At 47.9% G+C, this 26,673-nt stretch overlaps 1 protein-coding gene and 17 non-coding genes across 18 annotated transcripts; all 18 read right to left on the bottom strand.

Moving 5' to 3' along the window:
• Nucleotides 1–3,538: 3,538 nt before the first annotated feature.
• Nucleotides 3,539–3,610, bottom strand: TRNAC-GCA (transfer RNA cysteine (anticodon GCA)). Its single transcript has one exon. It is a non-coding gene; the product is annotated as a tRNA-Cys (tRNA).
• A 78-nt stretch (nucleotides 3,611–3,688) lies between these two features.
• Nucleotides 3,689–3,760, bottom strand: TRNAC-GCA (transfer RNA cysteine (anticodon GCA)). Its single transcript has one exon. It is a non-coding gene; the product is annotated as a tRNA-Cys (tRNA).
• A 78-nt stretch (nucleotides 3,761–3,838) lies between these two features.
• TRNAC-GCA (transfer RNA cysteine (anticodon GCA)) lies at nucleotides 3,839–3,910 on the bottom strand. The gene has a single exon. It is a non-coding gene; the product is annotated as a tRNA-Cys (tRNA).
• Nucleotides 3,911–3,988: 78 nt separating this feature from the next.
• Nucleotides 3,989–4,060, bottom strand: TRNAC-GCA (transfer RNA cysteine (anticodon GCA)). The gene has a single exon. It is a non-coding gene; the product is annotated as a tRNA-Cys (tRNA).
• A 78-nt stretch (nucleotides 4,061–4,138) lies between these two features.
• TRNAC-GCA (transfer RNA cysteine (anticodon GCA)) lies at nucleotides 4,139–4,210 on the bottom strand. The gene has a single exon. It is a non-coding gene; the product is annotated as a tRNA-Cys (tRNA).
• Nucleotides 4,211–4,264: 54 nt separating this feature from the next.
• LOC126543315 (uncharacterized) lies at nucleotides 4,265–9,129 on the bottom strand. The gene has a single exon (XM_072286721.1). The coding sequence runs from the start codon at nucleotides 9,102–9,104 to the stop codon at nucleotides 7,959–7,961; it is 1,146 nt and encodes a 381-aa protein (XP_072142822.1). The 5' UTR covers nucleotides 9,105–9,129; the 3' UTR covers nucleotides 4,265–7,958.
• TRNAC-GCA (transfer RNA cysteine (anticodon GCA)) lies at nucleotides 4,289–4,360 on the bottom strand. The gene has a single exon. It is a non-coding gene; the product is annotated as a tRNA-Cys (tRNA).
• A 102-nt stretch (nucleotides 9,130–9,231) lies between the features above and the next one.
• TRNAC-GCA (transfer RNA cysteine (anticodon GCA)) lies at nucleotides 9,232–9,303 on the bottom strand. The gene has a single exon. It is a non-coding gene; the product is annotated as a tRNA-Cys (tRNA).
• Nucleotides 9,304–9,381: 78 nt separating this feature from the next.
• On the bottom strand, nucleotides 9,382–9,453 carry TRNAC-GCA (transfer RNA cysteine (anticodon GCA)). The gene has a single exon. It is a non-coding gene; the product is annotated as a tRNA-Cys (tRNA).
• Nucleotides 9,454–9,534: 81 nt separating this feature from the next.
• TRNAC-GCA (transfer RNA cysteine (anticodon GCA)) lies at nucleotides 9,535–9,615 on the bottom strand. The gene has a single exon. It is a non-coding gene; the product is annotated as a tRNA-Cys (tRNA).
• Nucleotides 9,616–14,547: 4,932 nt separating this feature from the next.
• On the bottom strand, nucleotides 14,548–14,619 carry TRNAC-GCA (transfer RNA cysteine (anticodon GCA)). Its single transcript has one exon. It is a non-coding gene; the product is annotated as a tRNA-Cys (tRNA).
• A 78-nt stretch (nucleotides 14,620–14,697) lies between these two features.
• Nucleotides 14,698–14,769, bottom strand: TRNAC-GCA (transfer RNA cysteine (anticodon GCA)). The gene has a single exon. It is a non-coding gene; the product is annotated as a tRNA-Cys (tRNA).
• A 78-nt stretch (nucleotides 14,770–14,847) lies between these two features.
• Nucleotides 14,848–14,919, bottom strand: TRNAC-GCA (transfer RNA cysteine (anticodon GCA)). Its single transcript has one exon. It is a non-coding gene; the product is annotated as a tRNA-Cys (tRNA).
• Nucleotides 14,920–14,997: 78 nt separating this feature from the next.
• TRNAC-GCA (transfer RNA cysteine (anticodon GCA)) lies at nucleotides 14,998–15,069 on the bottom strand. The gene has a single exon. It is a non-coding gene; the product is annotated as a tRNA-Cys (tRNA).
• Nucleotides 15,070–15,146: 77 nt separating this feature from the next.
• TRNAC-GCA (transfer RNA cysteine (anticodon GCA)) lies at nucleotides 15,147–15,219 on the bottom strand. Its single transcript has one exon. It is a non-coding gene; the product is annotated as a tRNA-Cys (tRNA).
• A 2,040-nt stretch (nucleotides 15,220–17,259) lies between these two features.
• TRNAC-GCA (transfer RNA cysteine (anticodon GCA)) lies at nucleotides 17,260–17,331 on the bottom strand. The gene has a single exon. It is a non-coding gene; the product is annotated as a tRNA-Cys (tRNA).
• A 2,177-nt stretch (nucleotides 17,332–19,508) lies between these two features.
• On the bottom strand, nucleotides 19,509–19,580 carry TRNAC-GCA (transfer RNA cysteine (anticodon GCA)). Its single transcript has one exon. It is a non-coding gene; the product is annotated as a tRNA-Cys (tRNA).
• Nucleotides 19,581–19,658: 78 nt separating this feature from the next.
• On the bottom strand, nucleotides 19,659–19,730 carry TRNAC-GCA (transfer RNA cysteine (anticodon GCA)). Its single transcript has one exon. It is a non-coding gene; the product is annotated as a tRNA-Cys (tRNA).
• Between the last annotated feature and the right edge of the window lie 6,943 nt (nucleotides 19,731–26,673).

Below are 26,673 nucleotides of genomic sequence, written 5' to 3'. Positions count from 1 at the left end.
ACGGCCACATCGTCAGCATATGCCAATAACTTCACCTCTGCTGCTTGGAGGCAAAATCCCTTAATGTATTCATTTTCAATGATGGCCTGACATAGCGTTTCTATGTAAACACAAAACAGGAGTGGGCTGAGTGGACAACCCTGGCGAACGGAGCGCTTCACGTTAATGGGGGCCCCCAGCCTTTGATTAATTATAAGTCTCGTATAGCAACTCCGGTACGCCATGGTCACCCCCTCAGTGATTATGTGGCCAAAATTAACATGTTCAAGGATGGTGAGCAATATCTCGTGAGAAACGCAATCAAACGCTTTCTCCAAGTCAAGCTGGAGGATCGCTACTGCATCACACATGGCATCACAACACTCCAGCACACACTTCAACTTGTGAATGTTAGTGAAGATTGTTCTTCCGCGAATGCCACACGTTTGGTGTGGGCCGACTACTTCCTTAATGACTGACTGCATACGCCGTGCCAGCACCTTCATCAGTATTTTGTAGTCACAGTTAGTAAGCGCTATGGGTCTATAGGAGGAAAGTTGCTTGAGCTTCTCGGTCTCTTCTGTTTTAGGTATTAGTACTGTATGGGACTGGCCGAAAGATGGTGGAAATATTTTCATTTGGTATGCTTCATTGAAAATTGCGGTCAAGATAGGAGCTAGGTGGCTTTTGAACGATTTGTACCAAGCGGCACAAAGACCGTCTGGACCTGGTGACTTGCCAGGGTTCAGGTCTTCGATGGCCTTTATCACTTCCTGTTCAGTTATTTGTCCTTCCAACGTTTCTTTAACGTCACTCGACAGCTGTGGCATTCGCTGCAAAAATAAGTCCTTGAAACTTTGCATGTTGACGGGCCTGAATGCGAAAAGCTTTTGGAAATGTTCAAAGAAGGCACGCCCTATATTCTTCGTATCAGTTACTACCAGCCCGTTATATTCGATGGCCTCAATCTGTTTGCGTCTGGAGTGCTTTTTTTCTAATCCCAGTGCTCTTTTCGAAGGCATTTCCCCGCATGCTAGTCTTTCTGCTCTCGCGCGCACGAGCGCACCTCGATAACGCTCTTCATCGAAAACCTCGAGCTTTTTCTTAATAGCACGCATATCTTCTTGATAAGCTCCGGGTTGCATGCATTCGAGCGTCACGAATTTTTCCAGTAATGTTTTTAAATCCCTTTCTCTTGCCTTCTCTTCATATCGTAGTACGCTACTTCTTTCAATTGCCTTGATTTTAATAGTTTGTTTCGACAGCTCCCATTCCTCGCCCAATTTCATAGAACTGTCTTTTCCAAAAGAATTCAGAGCATTCACTACCGTCTCGTTAAAAGTATCGTCCCGTAGAAGCTCAGCATTCATTTTCCACAGTTCCCAGACGAATTCGTTTCGTTCTTTTTTGCGGCCCACCCTGCATTTTACCAGGCAGTGGTCAGAAAAGGATACGGCAGTAACTGCATAGCACTGGCATTTTTCTACTAAATGATATGACAGGTAGATACGGTCTAATCGTGCATGACTTGTTCCCTGGAAGTGGGTGTACTTCACTTCTCGGTCAGCCCCGAAACACTGAGCGATATCCTCTAATTCAAATTCATGTATGATCTGCGCCATGATATCGCTGCTTTTGTCGTAAATTACGCGTCGCGTAGACCTGTCTTCGATGTTCAATACACAATTGAAGTCCCCAACACAGGCTATCGTTTTGTGCACAGACAAGTGGTGCCTCAAGTTCAAAAAGAAATTTACCCTTTCTTGCACCGTATTAGGCGCATAAATGCACAGCACGCGCCATTGGACATCGCAATAGCTGAAATCACAAACGACAAGTCGACCGGAAGAGCACGAGAAGTAACCGTCTATAACCAGGCCTGGAAGCTTCCTCACGAACAAGACACACCCCGCCGAAGTCCCTAAGGCGTGGCTCACAACCGTATAGTAGTTGTACGTGAACCTTTGCACCATGCTCCCGGTCTCCTCCTCGCCGTCTACCTTGGTTTCTTGCACTGCTAAAACGTCGAGGTCGTGGTCCACTAGCAGTCGATACACCTGACTCTGTTTCCTTTTGGCGGCCAGACCTCGAACGTTTAGCGTGCCGAGGCTAAGCGACGGGTTGGTAGCCATTACTGATTTAAACGGGAGGGGAGAAGGCCCGGAGCATGGTGCTCACCTTAACGTCTAGCTGACCGCTAGACGCCTCCGTGGCCATCCGGTGGCCGTCGTCCGAGTTCGTCTTTGGTCGGCTTCGGGGTGAGCCTACGGTCAGCCTCCAGGTTAGGCTTAAGCTTGAGGGTGGAGCGCCTGCCGGGTAGCGTCTTAGCTGGCGGCGCCTCGGAGTCACCGCTGGCCTTTCCGTCCACTTTCTCCTCCTGCTGCAGGGACCTCTTCACCGGTGCCGAGACGCTTTCGACGCGGGCGCTAGCAGGGGTCGCGTTGTCGTTTTCCGCTGCCTCCGTAGTATCTGTAGCCGGCTGGCGGCTCTCATTTTCTGTCTGGGTCACCCTGACGCTGATTAGTGCGGTTTCTGGCTCGTCGGGAGGAGGGACATTATTCGGTCCTCCTTTAGTCGGCGTCGTCGTCCCGCTCGCTTCTGCCACCGCATTGCCGCTTCCAGCTCCCTTGGCCGCATCCTCGGCCTCGGTCACGTCCATCATGTGGTCTGATGTCAACGGCTCGCTCTCCGCCGACCCCGCGGCTGCTGCGTATGAACGTACACAGTCCGTGTCGTTGTGTCCGAAAAGCCTGCACCGGGAGCAACGGGGAACCTTACATTCTCGACGAACGTGACCAGAGCCCCGGCAGCGCAGGCACTGCATGGGGCGACCTGGGGCTACGACCAGCGCAAGCTCGCCGGCGACGCGGATCTGGTGGGGCAGGTCGTCGACTTTCAGTCCAGCCTTCAGCTGCAGCAGCACAGCTCGGGTCGTCGAGCCCTTGTCGGAAACGCCATCCACCCGCCAGCGCTCCCGGGTTACTTCCGTGACTTTGCCAAAGGAAGCCAGCGCAGTCTTTACGTCTTCATCATCCACACCATGAAGAAGCCAGTGAAGACGAAGCTTCACCTGCTGTTCTTTAGGGTCGATGACCAGGCAGCGACGCCCCTTGACCTGAAGCTCCTTCAGTGCAGCCAGCTTTTGGGCCATCTCGGCTGTCTTCATCGTCACAGCCCATACGTGGTTGATTTGGTACGCTCCAAGGGCGACGACGCCAGAGAGCATACCAAGAGCTTGAAGCGCGTCCCGAAAATCCTCTACGCGAAACGGGCGAACACGAGTGTCGCCGTGCAAAAAAACTGTGTTTAACACGATGCGTCCTGTAGGTAGACGAGGCAAAATAATCTGGTAGTCCTTATCTTCCGATGTCGAAAGCCTGTTGCCGCGGCTAACAGCCGCATAAGCCGCTCCACTGGAGCTCATGATCCCGCGATCCGTTCAGCTCGGGAGCCGGAAGCAGAATGGCTGAGCTATACCCCCGAATAAGAATGCTCATCGAGAAGTACACACCTATAATTGCTATAAAAATAAGAGCAGGAAACAAGATAAAAGCTGGAAAGGGGGCACCCGGGTTTGAACCGGGGACCTCTCGATCTGCAGTCGAATGCTCTACCACTGAGCTATACCCCCGAATAAGAGTGCTCATCGAGAAGTACACACCTATAATTGCTATAAAAATAAGAGCAGGAAACAAGATAAAAGCTGGAAAGGGGGCACCCGGGTTTGAACCGGGGACCTCTCGATCTGCAGTCGAATGCTCTACCACTGAGCTATACCCCCGAATAAGCGTGCTCATCGAGAAGTACACACCTATAATTGCTATAAAAATAAGAGCAGGAAACAAGATAAAAGCTGGAAAGGGGGCACCCGGGTTTGAACCGGGGACTTCTCGATCTGCAGTCGAATGCTCTACCACTGAGCTATACCCCCGAATAAGAATGCTCAGCGAGAAGTACACACCTATAATTACTATAAAAATAAGAGCAGGAAACAAGATACAAGCTGGAAAGGGGGCACCCGGGTTTGAACCGGGGACCTCTCGATCTGCAGTCTAATGCTCTACCACTGAGCTATACCCCCGAATAAGAGTGCTCAGCGAGAAGTACACACCTATAATTGCTATAAAAATAAGAGCAGGAAACAAGATAAAAGCTGGAAAGGGGGCACCCGGGTTTGAACCGGGGACCTCTCGATCTGCAGTCGAATGCTCTACCACTGAGCTATACCCCCGAATAAGAGTGCTCATCGAGAAGTACACACCTATAATTGCTATAAAAATAAGAGCAGGAAACAAGATAAAAGCTGGAAAGGGGGCACCCGGGTTTGAACCGGGGACCTCTCGATCTGCAGTCGAATGCTCTACCACTGAGCTATACCCTTTTTTTTTTTTTCTTTATTGCCGACTTCAACACGTCAGTTTACAAAATCAGTCCGCGCGAAGAACACAACACGTATGCTAAAAATACGTCACCTTCACTTGGGGTTACGTGATGAGATTAAAATTCACGCATGTGTAGCAAAGCTTCCATTCTTGGAAGCCACTCAGGCACTGGGTCTTGTATCTTGTATCCTTCAATAGCTCTGCTAACAGATTCACAAAAATACTGTCTTATCGGCCTGGCATCAATGTCTGCGTGGCTGACCGCCATCCTGGATCGCCAAATACTGTACAGGCCCAATATCATAATCATGTCAAAAGGAACCCCGTCTTCACTCTCGACGGGTAGAAATCTAATTCCGAAAGCATCAACCGGTAAGTCTTTTTTAATCGTGCGTTGGAGAATGTCCCAAAAGAAAAGGGCTTCCCAACAATCTAAGAAAACATGTTCGATAGTTTCCGGCTTCCGGCATATGAAACAATGATTTCCCCAAGGCACAAAGAAACCCTTCGCTTCCAAATACGTCTTGACTTCAAGAGTGTTCGTATGGAGCTTAAAGAAGAAACTTTTAACTCCGCCTGGTACAGTCATTCTTTTCACACGTTTTAGAACTGACTGCCATGGACCTGCACAGTACAACGACCTGTACAACGGTACCGGAAGAAAGACCTCACACAGGTCCTTATAAAGTTTCTTTCGCGACACCACTGACAAATATTCAAACGAAAATCGCACTTGCAAGACGCGACATGCCATGTACACCTCTTTAAGGAAGCCAAAAATGCTCCCTTGCATACTCTCCGAACTAACAACCAAATTTGGCAAAACCCTGCCCAACCTAACCTGACACACAGTTCGCAAAAAGGGGTCATTCGTGTCACGAAAAAACATAAATCGGTTAACCAACTGGCGCAGATATAGATGGGCCAAACCTAGTCCTCCAGAGCGGACGCGGTGAAACAGATTGGTGCGTCGTGTCCGCTCCCAAGTGCTTCCCCACACAAAAACCGCAAATACACGGTGCAGCTTCTGCACATTGACGCGAGAACAATGAATTGCTTGCAAGACATACCACAGCTTGGTTACAAAAAAAGGTTACAAATTGTGGCACGCGCGAAAATAGACCAGCTGAAGCCTTTGAGCCTGTCGGCCTTCTCACGCATTTCAGCAACTTGGCTTTTCCAATATGGCTCACTGTCGCGATAATTCTCCAGCGGCACTCCTAAATATTTTACTGGGGTTGCTGTCCAAGTCATGTTTGCGAAATTCGTTGGGGTTAAGGGCCAGTCGCCGTGCCAGAACCCCAAACACTTAGCCCAGTTCACAGCACTCCCGCTCACAGAACAAAAGTCTTTCACAATTTGAACCACAACACGAACGCTTTCGTAGTCAGCACAGAATACGGCAATGTCATCAGCATACGCGAGAATGCGGACCTCCGCCGCATGCAAACGAAAACCATGAACGCTGTTGCTTTCAATAACGCTCAAACAAAAAGGTTCAATATACAAACAAAAAAGCAATGGTGACAGGGGGCAACCCTGACGCACAGAGCGTTGCACTTGGATGCGCGCTCCCACCCCCTTATTTACTAACAACCGCGTCGTGCATCCTCTGTACGCCATGGCTACGCCTTGGCAGATGACTGATCCGACATTAACGTGCTCTAAAACAGAGAACAAGAGGTCATGCGGCACCCTGTCGAAGGCTTTCTCTAGATCGAGCTGGAGCATTGCGATGCTTTCATGCAAAGCGTCGCAACACTCGAGCACGGACCGGGCTGTGTGTATGTTGGTATATATGGTGCGACCTTTGATACCACAGGTCTGATGTGGTCCCACTAATTCTTGCATCACGGCTTGGAGTCTTTTAGCCAGAATTTTCATGAAGATCTTGTAGTCTACATTAGTCAGGGATATGGGTCGGTAAGCGGTAACCTGTCGCAGTCTAGCTTCATCTTCGCTTTTTGGTATTAAAATTGTATGGGATGTTAAAAATGAAGGAGGAAGCATATCCTTGTCATAAGCCTCATTAAACAGTGTAGCCAAAACCGGTGCTAAATCATCTTTGAATGCCTTATAAAGCGGTGCTACTAGCCCGTCTGGTCCTGGGGACTTTCCCGGGTTGAGGTCTTCTATGGCTTTCCGCACTTCTTCTGTTGAAATGGGCAGTTCTAGCCGCTCTTTCGTATCATCACTAAGCCGCGGCATTAAAGAGAGGAAACGGGTCTTGAAGTCTTCGGTTCTTACTTTGGTGTAACCAAAGAGCCCGCTGTAGTATTCATAAAAGGCCCTTTCTATATTTCCTTTGTCTACGAAGATTACACCGTTCCACTCTATTTTTGGTATGTCATTCTTGCGGGCGTGCCTTTTTTCCAAGCCGAAAGCACGTTTTGTGGGCATTTCGCCCGCTAACAGCCGCTGTGCCCTCGCCCTCACGATCGCTCCTCGATATCGCTCCGTATCTATTGCCTCTAGTTTCTGCTTGACGGTGCGCATTTCTTCGGTGCAAGTGCCTGGCTGCTTTCCTTCTTGCATTATCAAATACTTTAGGTCATCTCTCAGCGTGTTTTCCTGCAGCCTTTGCTTTTGCTTTATAGCGCACGATCGTTCAATTGCCATCATTTTCATTGCCTGCTTAAATCTTTCCCACTTCGCTCCCAGAAGTTCGTTGTCCGCCATTGGCAGTTCGTGTATCGCCGACGTAACGCGATCCACGAAGATATCATCGTTTAGAAGCTTCTCATTAAGTTTCCAGTTTTCCCACACAAATTTGCTTTTCGTTCCTTTTCTTTTACCTACATGGAAGACAACAAGACAATGGTCACTGAACGGCACTGGTTGTACGCTGTATTCGCCGCAGTACGGTATCAGTTCAACAGATACGTACGCCCGATCCAGACGCGCGTGACTCGTTCCTTGGAAATGGGTAAACCGAACGCCAGAACCACATCCGAGACAATCACCAACATCCTCTAGATGACAGCGATCAATTATGTCACTTAAACAGGCAGTACTCGCATCTCGGTAGGGCGTCGCACTGGTTTTGTCTCGTGCCATGCTTACGCAGTTGAAATCGCCAAGTAAGACAAGCAGACGGTCTGTGTCACAATGGTTGCCGACTATCTCAAAAAGGTTTCGCCTCTCTTCCGTGTTAGTGTGTGCGTAGATACAGATAATACGCAATTCCAAACCAGCAAGTGTGATGTCACAGACAATCCATCGACCGAAAACGCAAGTCACAACTCTTTCCACAATCGCTCCCAGAGACTGGCGGATCAACAGCATGCAACCTGCCGAGGTACCCACGGCATGAGACACGCAAACATCATACCGACTACTGAACGAGAGCACCATTCTGTCGGTCTGGTCTTGACTCTCGATTTTGGTCTCTTGTATCGCTACAATATCCAATTCCTGCTCAGTCACGAGTCTCAGCAGCTGATTTTGCCTCCTCCTGGATGAAAGACCCCTGACATTAAGCGTGGCTACTACGAGGTGTCTTTCAAATGCCGCCATCGTTAAGCAAGACCAGGCCGCCAGTACGGCGCTTACCTTCATGCGCACAACGCCGCGCCGTGTAGTGCCGTCCCTCCATTATTAGGTCTTCGGGTTGTCGTCGCGAGGAAGCGACGACGATCGTAGCCCGCTGGTGACACGCTGCTTTTTCCCTTCGCCTACGCCCCACTGGCGTTCTAGGAGACGCAGTCGTTGCTCCTGGCTCATTGCACTGACATCGTCGTGGCGTCGTTTCGCAGCCGCAGGGTCAGACTCCATGGGTTCCTCGTTGCTTTTTTCAGAAGGGCGTGGAATATCTTGCGGTGAATTGGTATCCATGCTCGTGGTTGCCGACTTGGGGGTGCTGGGCGCTGACTCACGAGTCCCTGGCATGGCGCCTTCCTTTTCATCGCTCAGCGCTGCGGCCGTTGGGCTCTCGACCACTGGGTTGGAGGCAGCTTGCTCAGCTTCATCCTCGTCCATGTGCAGCTCACTATTATCGCCGAATGTTCCTCGAGTCGCGGCGCGGGCGTATGACTTCGTGCATTCAGCCTCTTCATGCCCGAAGGCGTGGCACTCGCTGCACTTGGGCACCTTGCAGTCCCGCCTAATGTGGCCTGTGTTGCGGCAGCGGAGACCTATCGGCGCACGCCCGGGCACGACGACTAATACTGTACCGTTCCCGATACGCAGCTGATGGGGTATGCGCTCGAGGCTTACACCTTCTCGAAGAACCAGCCGCACAACACGAGTAGTCGAGTCGGCGTTTTCAAACCCGCCGGTCTTCCATCTATCGCTCGAAACTTCTTTCACTTCGCCGTACTCGGCGAACGCCCGCCTCAGAGTTTCGTTGCTGACGTTGAAGGCACACCAATGCACCTTCAGCCGCACTTCCTGCCTTTCAGGGTCAAAGACAACGCAAGTCTTCCCTTTAACAACAATATGCCCGATGTCGAGCAACTTTTTCTTGGCTTCTTCACTACGGAAGTTGACTAACCAGACGTGCGACATCTGGTACGCTCCAATACCGCCCACCTGTTCAATGACGCCGGCTTCTTTCATCGGCTGGCGGAAATCTTCTATCCTGTAAGGCCTTGCAGCGGTGTCGCAGTGAAGAACAACCATTGTTTTCAGTCCTTCTCCGGTTGGCAGCGGCGGCAGTACAATCCTGTAATCTTTCAGGCCGTCCAAAAACGATGTTCCGCGGCCAGAATCGGCCGTTATCACTGCTCGCGAAGAGCCAGCCATCCTGCGTCCTTTCACGACCGTGGCCGGAAGCAGAATCCGCTATACCCCCGAATAAGAATGCTCAGCGAGAAGTACACACCTATAATTACTATAAAAATAAGAGCAGGAAACAAGATAAAAGCTGGAAAGGGGGCACCCGGGTTTGAACCGGGGACCTCTCGATCTGCAGTCGAATGCTCTACCACTGAGCTATACCCCCGAATAAGAGTGCTCAGCGAGAAGTACACACCTATAATTGCTATAAAAATAAGAGCAGGAAACAAGATAAAAGCTGGAAAGGGGGCACCCGGGTTTGAACCGGGGACCTCTCGATCTGCAGTCGAATGCTCTACCACTGAGCTATACCCCCGAATAAGAGTGCTCAGCGAGAAGTACACACCTATAATTACTATAAAAATAAGAGCAGGAAACAAGATAAAAGCTGGAAAGGGGGCACCCGGGTTTGAACCGGGGACCTCTCGATCTGCAGTCGAATGCTCTACCACTGAGCTATTATTTTTTCTTTACTGCCGTCTAGGACGTGTAATACAAAGTAACATATGGTAAAACACTTCAGCCACACTTGGACTGAGGCGAGTGGTGCTAAAATCTTTTCATTTGTGCTAAATCATGAAGCAGTGATATCCACTCTGGTGGATCAGTCTGAGCCCTGAAACATTCGCGAAGATAAACAACACTTTCGATGAAGTTTTCACGTGTGGAACCTGTATTTATGTCTGCATGTCGCACCTGCATACGCGTTTTCCACAAACTGTGGAGGCCAAGAAGCATAATTAAATCGTAGGGTACTTCTTCACTTTCAACTGGTAAGTACCGGATGCCGTAAGCATTTAAAGGGAGTTCCTTTTTAATCGTCCTCTGAAGGACATCCCAATAAAAAATTGGATCCCAGCATTCTAGGAAAACATGTTCCACTGTCTCGGGCTTCCTGCATAACAAGCAGTTTGTTGTCCATGGCACGAATAGCCCTTTATCATGCAGCCAGGTTTTAACAGGAAGCGTACCGGAATGCAGTTTAAAAAAAAAAGATTTAACCCCAGGTCTAACGGGCATATTCTTAACTCTTTTAAAAATATCTTGCCCTGGGCCTCCAAGGTGTGGTGTCCGATAAATGGGTACCGGCAACATCACGCCAACCAGCGCTTTGTACAGCTTTTTCTTAGTAACATAACATAGGTATTCAGGGCTGAAACGTACTTCCAACATCTTACACGAAAGAACAACCTCGCGCAAGTATCCTGTCACAGCACCACACATGTTATCACAGGAGACTACCCTTCCAGGGAGCAGTCTCTGTAGGCGCACTTGCATAACAGTTCTTAGAAAGGGGTCACTTTGATCACGCAAAAATATAAATCGCGAGACCACTTGACGCAAAAAAAGATGCGCCAGGCCAAGGCCTCCGCCTTTAACGGAAACAAACAGGTTAGTTCGGCTGGTTCTTTCCCAGGTGGACGCCCAAATAAAAACAGCAAAAACACGTTGCATTTTTTGAATAGCTGTTCGTAGCGCACACAGCACATTCATTACATACCAGAGCTTCGAAATCAAAAAGACATTACAGATAGAGGCACGGGAAAACATTGATAGCTGTCTTCCTTGCCACGCGACCGCTTTCTCTTTCATTCTCGAAGTTTCTTCTTTCCAGTACGAGCTGGGATCCCGATAACCATCCAGGGGCACTCCTAGATACCGCGTTGGCAAGGTGGACCATCGAAGCCGAGGAAAACAACCCGGTGTTACGTCCCATTCGCCGTGCCAAAAACCGGAACTTTTTCCCCAATTGATATGACTTCCAGTCTGAGCGCAGAACTTTTCGACCACACTCGTGACTTCACAGATGCTCTGTCTATCAGCGCAAAACACCGCTATATCGTCAGCATACGCGAGTACTTTCACGTGTGATGACTGCAGTCTGTAACCTGAAATTCGGTCAGAGTTGATAATTGCCAGGCATAGCGGCTCTAAATACACTGCAAAAAGCAAGGGGGAAAGCGGGCATCCCTGTCTTACTGAAGAGCGTACAGCAAGTTTGTCAGTGAGATCGCCATTAACTATAATGCGGGTTGTACAGTTCTTGTATGCCATTTTAACGCCCTCTACTATAACGTCGCCTAGTTTGGAATGTTCTAGGATGGCAAAAAGAATTTCGTGGGAGACGCGGTCAAACGCTTTCGCCAAGTCGAGCTGTATCATTGCTATCTGACCGCCAACTGCATCAACACACTCTAATACGCTGCGAGCGACATGTATATTTGTGGCGATGCTACGGCCTTTAATTCCACACGTCTGGTGAGACCCTACCAATTTCGTGATCACAGACTGCAGTCTTTTTGCTAGAACCTTCATAAATACTTTGTAGTCGACGTTGGTGAGACTAATCGGTCGATATGACCCGACCAACAGTCGTTCTTCCGGATCATCAGTCTTGGGAATGAGAACGATGTGGGACGTGTTGAAAGACAATGGAACCTGTTTGCGTTCATAAGCCTCAGTTATCAGATGGAGCATGCACTGTGCAACAGGAAGCTTAAAGGTTTTATAAAAGGCCGCACTTAGCCCATCTGGCCCAGGAGCTTTCCCAGATGGTAGGTCGTCTATTGCCTTTTCTATCTCCTGTAAAGTTATAGGCAGTTCAAGGCGTTCCTTAATTTCGTCATCTAGTGTTGGCACCAGTCTTAAAAAGTCTACATGGAAGCCTTCTATGGTGTCGAGCTTATTGCTAAGAAGTTCTGTGAAATATGTGGCTATAGCGCTCTGAATGCCTCTCGCATCTTCCGAAGTCCGGCTGTCATATCGGATGCTCCTAATTTCTTTCTGGCTAGCGTATCTTTTCTCGTCTGATAGCGCTCGTTTTGTCGGCGTTTCGCCAGCCCACAATTTTTCAGACCTTGCGCGTATGACGGCGGCCCTATACCTGTCAGCGTCAATTCTTTCGAGCTGGCATTTCACTTCCCGTATTTCTTTCGTGAAAGTTCCCGGCGCGCTACTTTCCATGCTCAGCATACATTCAAGTTGCCCGTTCATTTCTTTTTCTTTTTCTTTCTCTTTATAACGAGCCACGCAGCTCTTTTCTATTGCTTTCATTTTTACCCACTCTTTGAACTCCTCCCATTCAGTTGCAAAACTAGCTGGCTGCGCGTCTAGCAGTTTGTCTAGCTTGGTCTTTACTTGCATAATGAACCCTTCATCCTCCAAAAGCTTTGTGTTCAGTTTCCATCAGTGCCAGTTAAAGCGCGATTTCCTGCCCTTCATTCCTAAAGTAATCTCACGAGGCAATGATCACTGAAAGACACAGGTTTAACGTCATAACTTGAGCATAGCGGCATAAGTTCGACCGATGCGTACATCCTGTCTAGTCTCGCATGGCTCTCCCGCTGAAAGTGCGTGTATTCAGGGTGGGTCCCATTGGAAAACACATTGCCAACATCCTCTAGAGCATACTCATGCACAAAAGTATTCAACACTTCAGAGCTCTTGTCTCTCAGTGGCCTACACTTCACTCTGTCAACTGCGGCACACACACAGTTGAAGTCTCCCAGTACAAGCAAAAACTTGTCGCCTTTGAACCATGGCTCAAGGGATTCAAAAAAAATTTTGCGCTCGCTTTCTACATTAGGAGCATACACACAAACAATTCGCTACCATAAATTCGAAAATGTGAAATCAGCAATCAAAAGGCGACCACTTGGGCATGCAAATACAGACTCTACGTTCACTCTTAACGTCTTACGGATGAATACAAGGCACCCACCCGACGTCCCAACAGAATGACAAACGCACACATGAAAGTTTGCTTGAAAGGAAGACACCATGCGGTCAGTGTGCTCTTGGCTCTCTATTTTCGACTCTTGTATAGAAATTATATCAATATCGTTATCCAGAAGAAGGCGATTAAGCTGGTATTGTCGCCTTCTTGCTCCCAGCCATCTGACATTCAAGGTCGCAACTCGAAGTGGAGCAATAAGTTTAAAAGCCATGTCTTAGAAGAAGAAACGCCTCTATCCGCATGGTGCCCACCTTCATGGTTGACGTAGCCTTCCTCATGACTGCCAGGACCTCTTGACACCGGTCGACCAACACAACCGGCGCTGACGCCGACCAGGACCGTGTGCTACTACGGAGGCGGTTTCCCCGCCTTCCGCGTGTCGGCCGGAAGGTTCGGCCGCGGTTTTAAAGGCGAGCGTCTCAATCCCCCTGTCTTCGGCGGAGGCTCATCACCGCCACCGCCAGGCTGCAGCTTCACGTCGACGCTTTCTTCATGCGGACGTTTCCCAGCCATGGTGCTCGCCGCTTCCAGGTTCGTCTCCATCGTATCAAAGCCGGGGGTCTCCACGTTGCTTTCTTCGGCGACCGCGGCTTTCGCCGCCTCATTCACCTTGTCAACGTCGTCCTGTTCAGGCTTATGCTGCGCCTGTACACTACCATCTGTTGCGCGGGAGGGCCCCGCCTTCTGCTTCACCAGAGTCGTGAACGATGGCTGAGTATCGCGCTGTGGTTGTCCACCTGCACGGGCTGCTTCCTCCGCATCCGTCTCGTCCATCAGCATCTCGGCCGAGTCCTCGCTGGTTCCCGGGCCTGCAATGCTCGCGTAAGTGCGAGTACACTGGTCTTCTTCGTGCCCGTAGCGTCGGCAGATTCCACAACGCGGGACTCGACATTCCTTGCGGATGTGGCCCGTACCACGACACCGAAGGCACAACGGGGGTCGACCTGGTACCACAACAAGCGCCTACTCACCGCCAACGCTCAGCTGGTGCGGCAAGTCATCCAACTTCACGCCCGCTTTCAACTTGAGGGTGTCGAGCCGGGTAGTTGAGCCCTTCTCTGTCATACCTTGCACACGCCAGCGCTCCCAGCCTACTTCGGTAACTTTTCCATACGGCACAAAGGCGACACGCACGTCCTCATCAGGCACATTGTGTGTAAGCCAGTGGAGCTTCAGTCGAACGTCCTGGTTCGCCGGGTCAATCACCAGGCAGCGCCGGTTTTTTACACGCAGCTCCCCGATGCTCGAGATCTTCTTCACCGCGTCCGCGTCCTTGAAAGTGATAGCCCAGACATGGCTCATGCGATACGCCCCCAGGGCGATAACATCCGGAAGAAGCGAATGCTGTGCTAATGCGTCACGGAAATCTTCAATCCGGTACGGTCGCGCCGTAATATCAGCGTGCAAAAAAATTCTATTTAAAACATAACGACCTGTTGGCAGTCCTGGCAGAACAACTTGGTAGGTGCCCTCTTGTTCCATCGTCCTGTTTCCGCGGCCAGAAAAGGCCGCTGAAGCCGCTCCAACGGAGCCCGTCATCATGCGTCCGTCACGCTCGGTGGCCGGAAGCAGAATCCATCACTGAGCTATACCCCCGAATAAGAGTGCTCAGCGAGAAGTACACGCCTATAATTGCTATAAAAATAAGAGCAGGAAACAAGATAGAAGCTGGAAAGGGGGCACCCGGGTTTGAACCGGGGACCTCTCGATCTGCAGTCGAATGCTCTACCACTGAGCTATACCCCCGTATGAGAGTGCTCAGCGAGAAGTACACACCTATAATTGCTATAAAAATAAGAGCAGGAAACAAGATAAAAGCTGGAAAGGGGGCACCCGGGTTTGAACCGGGGACCTCTCGATCTGCAGTCGAATGCTCTACCACTGAGCTATACCCCCGAATAAGAGTGCTCAGCGAGAAGTGCACACCTATAATTGCTATAAAAATAAGAGCAGGAAACAAGATAAAAGCTGGAAAGGGGGCAGCCGGGTTTGAACCGGGGACCTCTCGATCTGCAGTCGAATGCTCTACCACTGAGCTATACCCCCGAATAAGAGTGCTCAGCGAGAAGTGCACACCTATAATTGCTATAAAAATAAGAGCAGGAAACAAGATAAAAGCTGGAAAGGGGGCACCCGGGTTTGAACCGGGGACCTCTCGATCTGCAGTCGAATGCTCTACCACTGAGCTATACCCCCGAATAAGAGTGCTGAGCGAGAAGTACACACCCATAATTGCTATAAAAATAAGAGCAGGAAACAAGATAAAAGCTGGAAAAGGGGCACCCGGGTTTGAACCGGGGACCTCTCGATCTGCAGTCGAATGCTCTACCACTGAGCTATACCCTTTCTTCTTCTTTATTGCCGGAAGTTTCCCCAAGCTAACACAAAGAGCATCATTTTTTGAAATAAGGTAAGCGATACATAAATATACACAAACACACTTTCAAATTTGTGCGCATGCATATTGTGCGGTCAGTCACATTGTGGCTGGCCATGTCAAGTTTAAAATTCCTTTAATGTGGCGAGGGGCTCAATCCTCGCCAGCCAATCCGGAGGACATTCTTGTTCTTTAATTACTGCAATGAACTTGGAAATACCTTCCCGGAAGAGCAGCCGCGCAGGCCGGCTGTCAGGCTCACAAAAGAAACCGGCCATTCGAGCCCGTCATAAAAAGTGGAGGCCCATTAGCATAATTAAGTCCAAAGGCATCCCGTCTTCATTTTCCACCGACAAATATCTAATACCTAATGGACTTAAAGGCAATTCTTTCTGTAGTGTTCTTTGAAGAACGTCCCAAAAGAAAACCCCTGCCCAACAATGCAAAAAAACATGGTCAATGGTTTCTAGTTGTTTACATATAAGGCAGTTTGCTCCCCATGGTAAATAAAAACCCTTCTCTTGTAGAAAGGCCCGTACCGGCAAAGTTCCGGTATGTAATTTAAAGAAAGAGGATTTAGTGCTTGGCTGCACCTGCATTTTCTTAACACGCTTTAACACGTCGTTTCCCTGTCCTCCACTGTTTATGGCTCTGTACATCGGAACCGGCATAATCATGTCAACTACATCCCTGTACAATTTCTTCCACGACACCGAAAAGAGATAATCATTAGAAAAACGTACGGACAGAAAACGGACACTGTCAACGACTTCCCTTACGTACCCTCGAAGAGCACCAGGCATACTTAAATTGCAGACCACGTACATCGGCAGATGCTTGCTCAGTCGTAACTGGCACATTGTGCGCAGAAAGGGGTCATGCACGTCTCGAAAGAAAGAAAACCGGTTTACTAGCTGCTTCACAAAAAGATGTGACAGGCCTAAGCCCCCGTCCTTGACTCTCCTAAATAAGTTCGTGCGGCTGCACCTCTCCCATTCTGATGCCCAAATGAACACAGCAAAAACTCTGTGGAACCTTTGCACATTTAAACGAGAGCAACAGAAAACTTGCATAACGTACCATATTTTGCTTATTAAAAACAAGTTACATACAGTAGCTCTCGCAAACATCGAGAGATGAGCACCTTTCCAATTTGTTTTTTCCTTGAGTCGTTTGGCCTCTTCTAGCCAATAGTCCTCATTCCGCCGGTAATGTTCAAGCGGAACGCCCAAGTATTTAGCTGGCGTTTTAATCCATCTAATGTTGGCGAACATTTCCGGTGTTGACTGCCATTCACCATGCCAAAAACCGAGACACTTATTCCAATTTGCAAAGCTCCCTGTTGTGTTTCCGAAATGCTTAACAATTGTTGTTACCTCTGTAATGCTTTCTTTAGTTGTACAACACACCGCTACATCGTCTGCATATGCCAGGAGTTTCACTTCGGCTTCCATGAGCTTGAAGCCCTTTATGCTACTGTTTTGAATAATTGCCAAACAAAAGCTTTCTAGATAGATGGCAAACAAAAGCGGGCTGAGAGGACACCCCTGGCGCACGGAACGCTCTATTTTAATGGGGGCCCCCAGTGTCTTGTTAATAATCAGCCGTGTTGAGCAGTTCCGGTACGCCAGAGCTACCCCATCAACGATGATTGATCCTACATTCACGTACTCAAGAACTAATAAAATTTCGTGTGGGACAAAATCAAAGGCTTTTTCTAAATCTATCTGCAGGATGGCAACGGCATATTGAAAATCGTCACAGCATTCCAAGACGCCTCTCATCGTGTGTACATTTGTAGCAATAGTGCGTCCCTTTATACCACAAGTCTGGTGTGGTCCTACAAGATCCTTAATTATTGACTGTAATCGCCTTGCAAGAACTTTCATTAAAACTTTGTAATCCGTGTTGGTCCAGTGAGCTATAAACCCGAATAAGAGTGCTCAGCGAGAAGTACACACCCATAATTGCTGTAAAAATAAGAGCACGAAACAAGATAAAAGCTGGAAAGTGGGCACCCGGGTTTGAACCGGGGACCTCTCGATCTGCAGTCGAATGCTCTACCACTGAGCTATATATACCTTTCTTTTTTTTCATTTTTTTTATTACCTTGTGATGAACATTGTACAAACATAACAGCAAACAAAACTACATCAAATCCCTAGCCATTCGGCTAGTTCGTATGCTTTAAAATGGCTTAATTTTGCCTAATTCATCAAAAACACTAATCCACTCCGGAGGATCATTTAGGGCCTTATAAACATCCCTAATATAAATGACAGCTTCTACGAAACAGTGTCTTGCCGATTGGGGATACAAATGCGCATGTCTGACGTCCATTCTTGTTCGCCAGATACAGTGCATGCACATGACCATGAACATATCACTAGGTACACCTTCTGGTTCAGCACAAGGTAAGTACCGAATTCCGAAAGGGCTTAGAGGCAGGTCTTTTTTTAATGTCCTTTGAAGTACATCCCATAGGAACATTGCGTCATGGCAGTCAAAAAAAACATGTTCAATTGTTTCCGGTTTTCTACAAATTGAGCAATTGTCAGACCATGGAACAAAAAGGCCTTTGCTGTGTAACCATGGCTTCACAGGTAGTGTGCCGGTATGCAGTTGGAAAAAGAAAGATTTGATTGAGGGTTTCACCGGCATTCGCTTAATACGCTTGAGGACGTCACGCTCAGGGCCCAGCTGGTACAACCCACGGTACACAGGAATCGGCAAAAAAACATCAAGCATGTCTTTGTATAAACGCTTACGTGTCACACTCGTTAGGTACTCATAGGAGAACCTTGCCCTAAGAATCTGCACCGAAGATACAACTTCTCGTAGGTAGCCAGATAAGACTGCTGGCCTCAAACAATACGTTGATATTACGTAGTCTGGCAAGGAATCCTGTAACCGCACTTGGATTACAGTTCGAAGAAAAACGTCAGCCTGTTCACGCAAGAAAAAAAATCTCGTCACAATCTGCTTGAAAAATAAATGTGATAGTCCCAAGCCCCCGTTTCTAACTTGATGAAAAAGGCTGAAACGGCTCATGCGCTCCCAAGTGGACCCCCAGATAAAAACTGCAAAGACCCTATGCAGTTTTTGTACAGAAACTCTAGTAATTCCTATCACCTTCAGTACATATTACAACTTAGCAATTAGAAACACATTACAAACAGCGGCTCTTGAAAACATAGAAAAATTATGTCCCCCCATTTTTCTGTTTGTAACTTAACTCTTCCTGCTTCATCTGCCCAATAGTCCTTGCTATCCTTATAGTGTTTCAGTGGAACTCCCAAATAGCTATCCGGAATGGTGTTCCATTGTATGTTGCACAACGTGTCTGGAGCGTGTTCCCAGTTGCCATGCCAGAAGCCAAAACATTTTGACCAACTAATCACGCTTCCTGTTGCTGTACAAAAATTCTCTCGTTAACGTTAACGTTATTCTCTCGAGTAACGTTATATTGAAAACTGACTTCACTAATTTTCTTCGATACTGCATGTTTCTTCTCATCGCTGAGCGCGCGCTTTGTGGGCGTCTCACCCAACCATAGCCGCTCGCACCGCGCCCTTATCATTGCGCCGCGATACTTTTATATTTCTATGATCTCAAGCTTCGCCTTTACTTCTTTTATTTCTTTCGAGAACAACCCGGGCTTAGCATTGTCTGCGCTGACCATGTAATCTAACGCAATATGCAGCTCCTCTTCTTGCTGTTTTTCTTTCTGCCTTAAGATACTTGCTCTTTCCAAAGCGGCGATTTTGAAGTCGATCTTGAACTGTTCCCACACCGGTATAAAATTACATGTTTGATTCAGCTGCATACTATTTATATATTCCTTTATCTTTGCAACAAAAATTCCATCCTGTAGTAATTTGTTGTTGAATTTCCACAACTCCCAGTTGAACTTTCACACTTTTTTCTTTGCACCTAAAGTAATCATGACTAAGCAGTGATCACTAAAGCTCACATGCTGCGTTTGGTATTGGGAACACAAAGGTACAAATTCAGCAGGCACATAAATTCTATCCAATCTAGCATGAAACACATTCTGAAAGTGAGTATTTTGCCTGGTCTTCATGCGTCAACACCAATCCAATATCTTCGAGTTCATTCTCCTCAATCATTACGCGTAATACTTCTGCACTTTTATCTCTATGATTTCTGTTACTAGATTGATCTTCAGGTCGATATACGTAATACACACCCATAATTGCTATAAAACCAAGAGCAGGAAACAAGATAAAAGCTGGAAAGGGGGCACTTGGGTTTGAACCGGGGACCTCTCGATCTGCAGTCGAATGCTCTACCACTGAGCTATATCCCCGAATAAGAGTGGTCAGCGAGAAGTGCACACCCGTAATTGCTATAAAAATAAGAGCAGGAAACAAGATAAAAGCTGGAAAGGGGGCACCCGTGTTTGAACCGGGGACCTCTCGACCTGCAGTCGAATGCTCTACCACTGAGCTATACCCCTTTTTTTCTTTATTTCCAATGTAACAAAACAAAACAGACAAACCAACACAAAAATGTTAAAAGCGCCAACGAGTAGCTTGTTGACGCGACATTGCTAAAAATGCTTTAATGACACTAGGTCATTAAGTACAGGATACCATGTTGGCTGTTCGTCCTGGGATTGGTACACATCTCGGATATAGGCAATGCTTTCAATGAAGTTTTCTCTTACCGATCTTACAATAGGATCTGCATGTCTGACAGCCATTCTTCTTTTCCACATGCTATGCATGCTTAATACCATGAACATGTCATAGGGCACACCCCCGTCATTGTTAACCGCAAGAAAATTAATTCCATATGGTGTGAGGGGCAAATCTTTTTTCAGCGTTCTCTGGAGGACGTCCCAACGAAATATTGAATCTAAACAGTCTAGAAATATATGTGTTACTGTTTCTGGCTTGCGGCATAAAATGCAGTCAACTGACCAGGGAAGAAAAAAGCCCTTTTCCTGCAGCCAGGGTTTGACTGGAAGCGTGCCACTATGGAGTTGAAAAAAGAAAGTTTTCACAGATGACCGAACCGGAATTTTTTTAACTCTTTAAAACATCCTTACCCGGACCAACAGAAAAAATGGCTCGATATAAAGGTACTGGAAGCATCACATCACGGAGATCTTTGTACAATTGCTTCTTTGATACTGTAATGAGATAATCAAACGAGAAACGTACTTGAAGAATCTTGAAAGCACTTACAACTTCGCGTAGATACCCGCACAAGCCGCTTCCAGTAATGCCACACGATGACACAACAAACTCAGGAAGAGCATTCTGCAGTCTCACTTGAAGCACTGCTCGCAAAAAGGGGTCATGCTGGTCCCGCAAGAAAATAAACCTTGAGACAATCTGCCTCAGAAAAAGATGAGCTAAGCCAAGCCCTCCTGCTTTCAGTGAATGAAATAAGTTAAGACGACTTGTGCGTTCCCATGCTGAATTCCATACAAACGATGCAAGAATTCTATGCAGTTTCTGCGCACTAGTTCGTGACATAGCGAGCACCTGCAACACATACGAAATTCGCGCAACAAGGAACGTATTGCAAATCGTTGACCTGGTAAAAATGGATAAATTTTTTCCGCCCCATTTCGTAGTTTTCTGGCGCATTCTCTCTGCTTCTCTCCAGTATTCTGAAGGCTTATCATACCAGTTTAAATGTGCTCCTAGATATTTTGTAGGACAGACTGTCCACTGTAAATTTTCAAAGACATTGGGCTTCTCATCCCAGCTGCCATGCCAAAAACCGGCGCACTTCTCCCAGTTAACAGCGCTTCCAGACATTTTGCAATACGTTCGAGCTTGTTTCACGTTCGAGCTTAACAGTTTCACGAACACTTTCTTTATCCCCACAAAAGACGGCTACATCATCCGCATACTAGAGAATTTTGACTTCACTGGCCATTAAACGAAAACCGCGTATTTTCTCATTGTGTATAACTTTTAAGCAAAAAGGCTCCAAGTAAATTGCGAAGAGAAGTGACGAAGCCGGGCATCCTTGTTTTATACTTCTACATAAGTTAATATTACTACGTGCCTCACGTCGTAGCTTCTACACAACGGAACCAGTCTCGATGATATATAAGCTCGATCTAATCTCGCGTGACTGCCCCGTTGGAAATGCGTAAACACAGTATGCTTTCCACTGCAAAACACCGCACCAACATCTTCTAATTCACGCTCTCGGGTTGCTGCGAGCAATAAACCTGCACTTTGATCGCGTACAAGCATTGTGTTATTCCGGTCGTCAGAAAAACAAACACAATTGAAGTCTCCCAGCAAGATGATATAGCGCTCAGATTTCAAATAGACATCAAGCTTTCCAAAAAGGTCCTGGCGTTCTCTTTCATTATTTCGGGCGTATATGCAAAGGGTGCAGCGGTGGCGTAGAGGTAGAACACCCGCCTCGCGTGCAAGAGGTCCGTGGTTCGAATCCCGGTGCCGCGCAATTTTCCACCGGATTAAAAAAAAATCCGCGTGTTGATAAAATTGCATAAACAGGCCTGGAGTGTGGCCTGATCCCGGTGACCAGAACCGGTAACGCACTCCCTCACCAGAGCAGGATTGGCCACTCTGGTGCAGTACTTGGCCACAACCTCCTATATGAACACAACAATCAAACCCAGGCCCTCAGTCTCCAGCAGCTGCGAAGCAACTGACCACGGCGGCGGTCAGACCTGCGACGCTGCAGAGGGTGCTAAGAATCCCTGGCTCCGTACAGGCCGCCATTGGAATATGAACCTGGCAACGCTTAACGCTAGAACGTCATCTAGTGAGGCGAGTCTAGCAGTGCTATTGGAAGAATTAGAGGGCAGTAAATGGGATATAATAGGGCTCAGTGAAGTTAGGAGGCCAAAAGAAGCATATACAGTGCTCAGAAGCGGGCACGTCCTGTGCTACCGGGGCTTAGCGGACAGACGAGAACTAGGAGTCGGATTCCTGATTAATAAGAATATAGCTGGTAACATACAGGAATTCTATAGCATATTAGCCAGAGGGTGGCATGTCTTGTTCTGAAACTTAATAAGAGATACAAAATGAAGGTTGTACAGGTCTACGCTCCTACATCCAGTCATGATGACCAGGAAGTCGAAAGCTTCTATGAAGACGTGGAATCGGCGATGGGTAGAGTGAAAACAAAATACACTAACTGATGGGCGATTTCAATGCCAAGGTAGGCAAGAAGCAGACTGGAGACAAGGCAGTGGGGGAATACGGCATAGGCACTAGGAATAGCAGGGGAGAGTTATTAGTAGAGTTTGCAGAACAGAATAATATGCGGATAATGAATACCTTCTTCCGCAAGCGGGATAGCCGAAAGTGGACGTGGAGGAGCCCGAACGGCGAGACTAGAAATGAAATAGACCTCATACTCTGCGCTAACCCTGGCATCATACAAGATGTGGACGTGCTCAGTAAGGTGCGCTGCAGTGACCACAGGATGGTAAGAACTCGAATTAGCCTAGACCTGAGGAGGGAACGGAAGAAACTGGTACATAAGAAGTCGATCGATGAGTTAGCGGTAAGAGGGAAAATAGAGGAATTCCAGATCAAGCTACAGAACAGGTATTCGGCTTTAACTCAGGAAGAGGACCTTAGTGTTGAAGCAATGAACGACAATCTTGTGGGCATCATTAAGGAGTGTGCAATAGAAGTCGGCGGTAACTCTGTTAGACAGGATACCAGTAAGCTATCGCAAGAGACGAAAGATCTGATCAAGAAACGCCAATGTATGAAAGCCTCTAACCCTACAGCTAGAATAGAACTGGCAGAACTTTCGAAGTTAATCAACAAGCGTAAGACAGCTGACATAAGGAAGTATAATATGGATAGAATTGAACAAGCTCTCAGGAACGGAGGAAGCCTAAAAGCAGTGAAGAAGAAACTAGGAATTGGCAAGAATCAGATGTATGCGTTAAGAGACAAAGCCGGCAATATCATTACTAATATGGATGAGATAGTTGAAGTGGCTGAGGAGTTCTATAGAGATTTATACAGTACCAGTGGCACCCACGACGATAATGGAAGAGAGAATAGTCTAGAGGAATTCGAAATCCCACAAGTAACGCCGGAAGAAGTAAGGAAAGCCTTGGGAGCTATGCAAAGGGGGAAGGGAGCTGGGGAGGATCAGGTAACAGCAGATTTGTTGAAGGACGGTGGGCAGATTGTTCTAGAAAAACTGGCCACCCTGTATACACAATGCCTCATGACCTCGAGCGTACCGGAATCTTGGAAGAACGCTAACATAATCCTAATCCATAAGAAAGGGGACGCCAAAGACTTGAAAAATTATAGACCGATCAGCTTACTGTCCGTTGCCTACAAAGTATTTACTAAGGTAATTGCAAATATAATCAGGAACACCTTAGACTTCCGTCAACCAAAGGACCAGGCAGGATTCCGTAAAGGCTACTCAACAATACATCATATTCACACTATCAATCAGGTGATAGAGAAATGTGCGGAATATAACCAACCATTATATATAGCTTTCATTGATTATGAGAAAGCGTTTGATTCAGTCGAAACCTCAGCAGTCATGGAGGCACTGCGGAATCAGGGTGTAGACGAGCCGTACATAAAAATACTGAAAGATATCTATAGCGGCTCCACAGCCACTGTAGTCCTCCATAAAGAAAGCAACAAAATCCCTATAAAGAAAGGCGTCAGGCAGGGAGATACGATCTCTCCAATGCTATTCACAGCATGTTTACAGGAGGTATTCAGAGACCTGGATTGGGAAGAATTGGGGATAAGAGTTAATGGAGAATACCTTAGTAACTTGCGCTTCGCTGATGATATTGCCTTGCTTAGTAACTCAGGGGACAAACTGCAATGCATGCTCACTGACCTGGAGAGGCATAGCAGAAGGGTGAGACTAAAAATTAATCTGCAAAAAACTAATGTTTAACAGTCTCGGAAGGGAACAGCAGTTTACGATAGGTAGCGAGGCACTGGAAGTGGTAAGGGAATACATCTACTTAGGACAGGTAGTGACTGCTGATCCGGATCATGGGAGTGAAATAATCAGAAGAATAAGAATGGGCTGGGGTGCGTTTGGCAGGCATTCTGAGATCATGAACAGCAGGTTGCCATTATCCCTCAAGATAAAAGTTTATAACAGCTGTGTCTTACCAGTACTCACGTACGGGGCAGAAACCTGGAGGCTTACGAAAAGGGTTCTACTTAAATTGAGGACGACGCAACGAGCTATGGAAAGAAGAATGATAGGTGTAACATTAAGGGATAAGAAAAGAGCAGATTGGGTGAGGGAACAAACGCGCGTTAATGACATCTTAGTTGAAATCAAGAAAAAGGAATGGGCATGGGCAGGACATGTAATGAGGAGGGAAGATAACCGATGGTCATTAAGGGTTACGGACTGGATTCCGAGGGAAGGGAAGCGTGGCAGGGGGCGACAGAAAGTTAGGTGGGCAGATGAGATTAGGAAGTTTGGAGGGTCAACATGGCCACAATTAGTACATGACCGGGGCAGTTGGAGAAGTATGGGAGAGGCCTTTGCCCTGCAGTGGGCGTAACCAGGCTGATGATGATGATGATGATGATGATGATGATGATGATGATGATGATGATGATGATATGCAAATTACCCGCCACTCAGAATCCCAGAGCGAAAAGTCACACACAATCATTCGACCTTCATCACAAACAAATACAGATTCCGGAACAATTTCTAAAGATTTCCGCAACAACAAAACACACCCACCGGAACTGCCGACAGCATGGGAAACGCATGCACTGTACCCCGCTCTAAATGTTTGAACCATTCGGTCGGTTCGCTCTTCACTTTCAATTTTTGTTTCCTGTAGAGCGACTATGTCTAAATCATTTTCTTGCAATAACCGACTGACCTGGTACTGCAGCCTTTTCGCGCCCAGGCCTCGGACATTGAGCGTACCAATGCGAAGCGCTATTCCAGATTTTAAAGCCATTTTTTTTTTCAGAAGAAGAAAAACCGGCACACTAGTTCAAGCAAACCCATACATCCTGTCGTTGTTCGGAACGCGCACAATTCTTTCCTAGGCAAAAGCGGCCGAACTACACAAATGTACTCTGCAGCCCGTCCCTCACCTCGCATACAGGCATTGCTGGGCGACGCCCTCATTATTACGGGGGCGCCTTCGGTACCGTCGGACTGGAATCCGGCGGAATTTGAGGCTTTGGTTTGAAAGAAGGACGGCGGTACGAACATTCTTTTCTGGGCGGCTCCTGTGCCTTCCCTCTGCCCCCTTCGTCACCTTCGGAAACTTGCGTGTGTGGCCGTTTCGCAGACGAGCTGTTCGCGACGTCCATGTCTTCTTGGTCGCTACTCGGCGAGGCTTGAGTGGTGTCAGAGACGTCTTTGACGGCGCACGTTGGCGTAGCGGTAACCTGTCTCACAGGTGCCACGTCACTGTTGCCTCTTCCAACACTTTTCACAATTTCCTTCCCGGACGTTTCAACAGCTGCCGACGTAGGTTGTCTGTCCTTGATTCCCGCAGCCTCCGCCGCGTCCGCCTCGTCCATGATGTGCTCGGTGGGGTCCTCCCGGCTCCTTTGGCTTGCTACGCTTGCGTAGGATTTAGCGCACTGGCTATCATCATGTCCGAACCGCCGACAGAGCTTACACCGTGGGACGCGGCAGTCTCGGCGAATGTGCCCTGTTCGCTGACACCGCAGGCAAAGCGGCGGTCTCCCCGGTACCACCACAAGGGCCGTAATGCCAGACACTCGTAGCTGGTGTGGCAGGTCGTCCAAAGTCACGCTACCCTTCAGCTGCAGATTAAGCGTCCGTGTCGAGGAGCCCTTATCGTAGAGTACTGGTACACGCCATTGCTCTCTGCAAACGTCCGTCACTTTGCCGTACAGTGCAAGAGCAGCGCGCACGTGTTCATCTTGTATGTGGTAAAGCAGCCAATAGAGCCTTAGGCGGACAGTATGGGTGCTCGGATGTATCACGAGGCAGCGGTGATTCTTCACAGTCACAGTTACGGCGAGCAACTTCATTCCTTCCGCACTCTTGAAGGTCACCGCCCACACGTGGTTCATCTGAAACGCCGCCAAGGCAACTACCTCGGGGAGCACTTCCAGACGATCCAATGTATCTCGGAAGTCCTCAGCTCGAAACGGCCTGGCTTTAACGCTGCCGTGAAGAAAAACAGTATTTAAAACAGACGAACCTGATGGCAGTTGTGGCAAAATAACGTCATAGCCCGTAGAATCCTGTGCATCTGTCCTGTTACCGCGGCCCTGCTGGGCCGCATTCGCCGCTCCAAGGGAGCTCGACATTACACGACCGTACACTACGGTGGCCGGAAGTGGAATACTGAGCTATACCCCCGAATAAGAGTGTTCAGCGAGAAGTGCACACCCACAATTGCTATAAAAATAAGAGCAGGAAACAAGCTGGAA

The sequence above is a fragment of the Dermacentor andersoni genome, chromosome 1, assembly GCF_023375885.2.
Source record: "Dermacentor andersoni chromosome 1, qqDerAnde1_hic_scaffold, whole genome shotgun sequence".
Taxonomy (NCBI): domain Eukaryota; kingdom Metazoa; phylum Arthropoda; class Arachnida; order Ixodida; family Ixodidae; genus Dermacentor; species Dermacentor andersoni.
The sequence above is the reverse complement of the archived record's forward strand: the minus strand, read 5'-3'. Positions and strand labels throughout refer to the sequence as shown.

Bases quoted from the DNA above. Each gene is read 5' to 3' on its own strand.
- LOC126543315 (XM_072286721.1), bottom strand. From the start codon at position 9,104: ATGGCTGGCTCTTCGCGAGCAGTGATAACGGCCGATTCTGGCCGCGGA.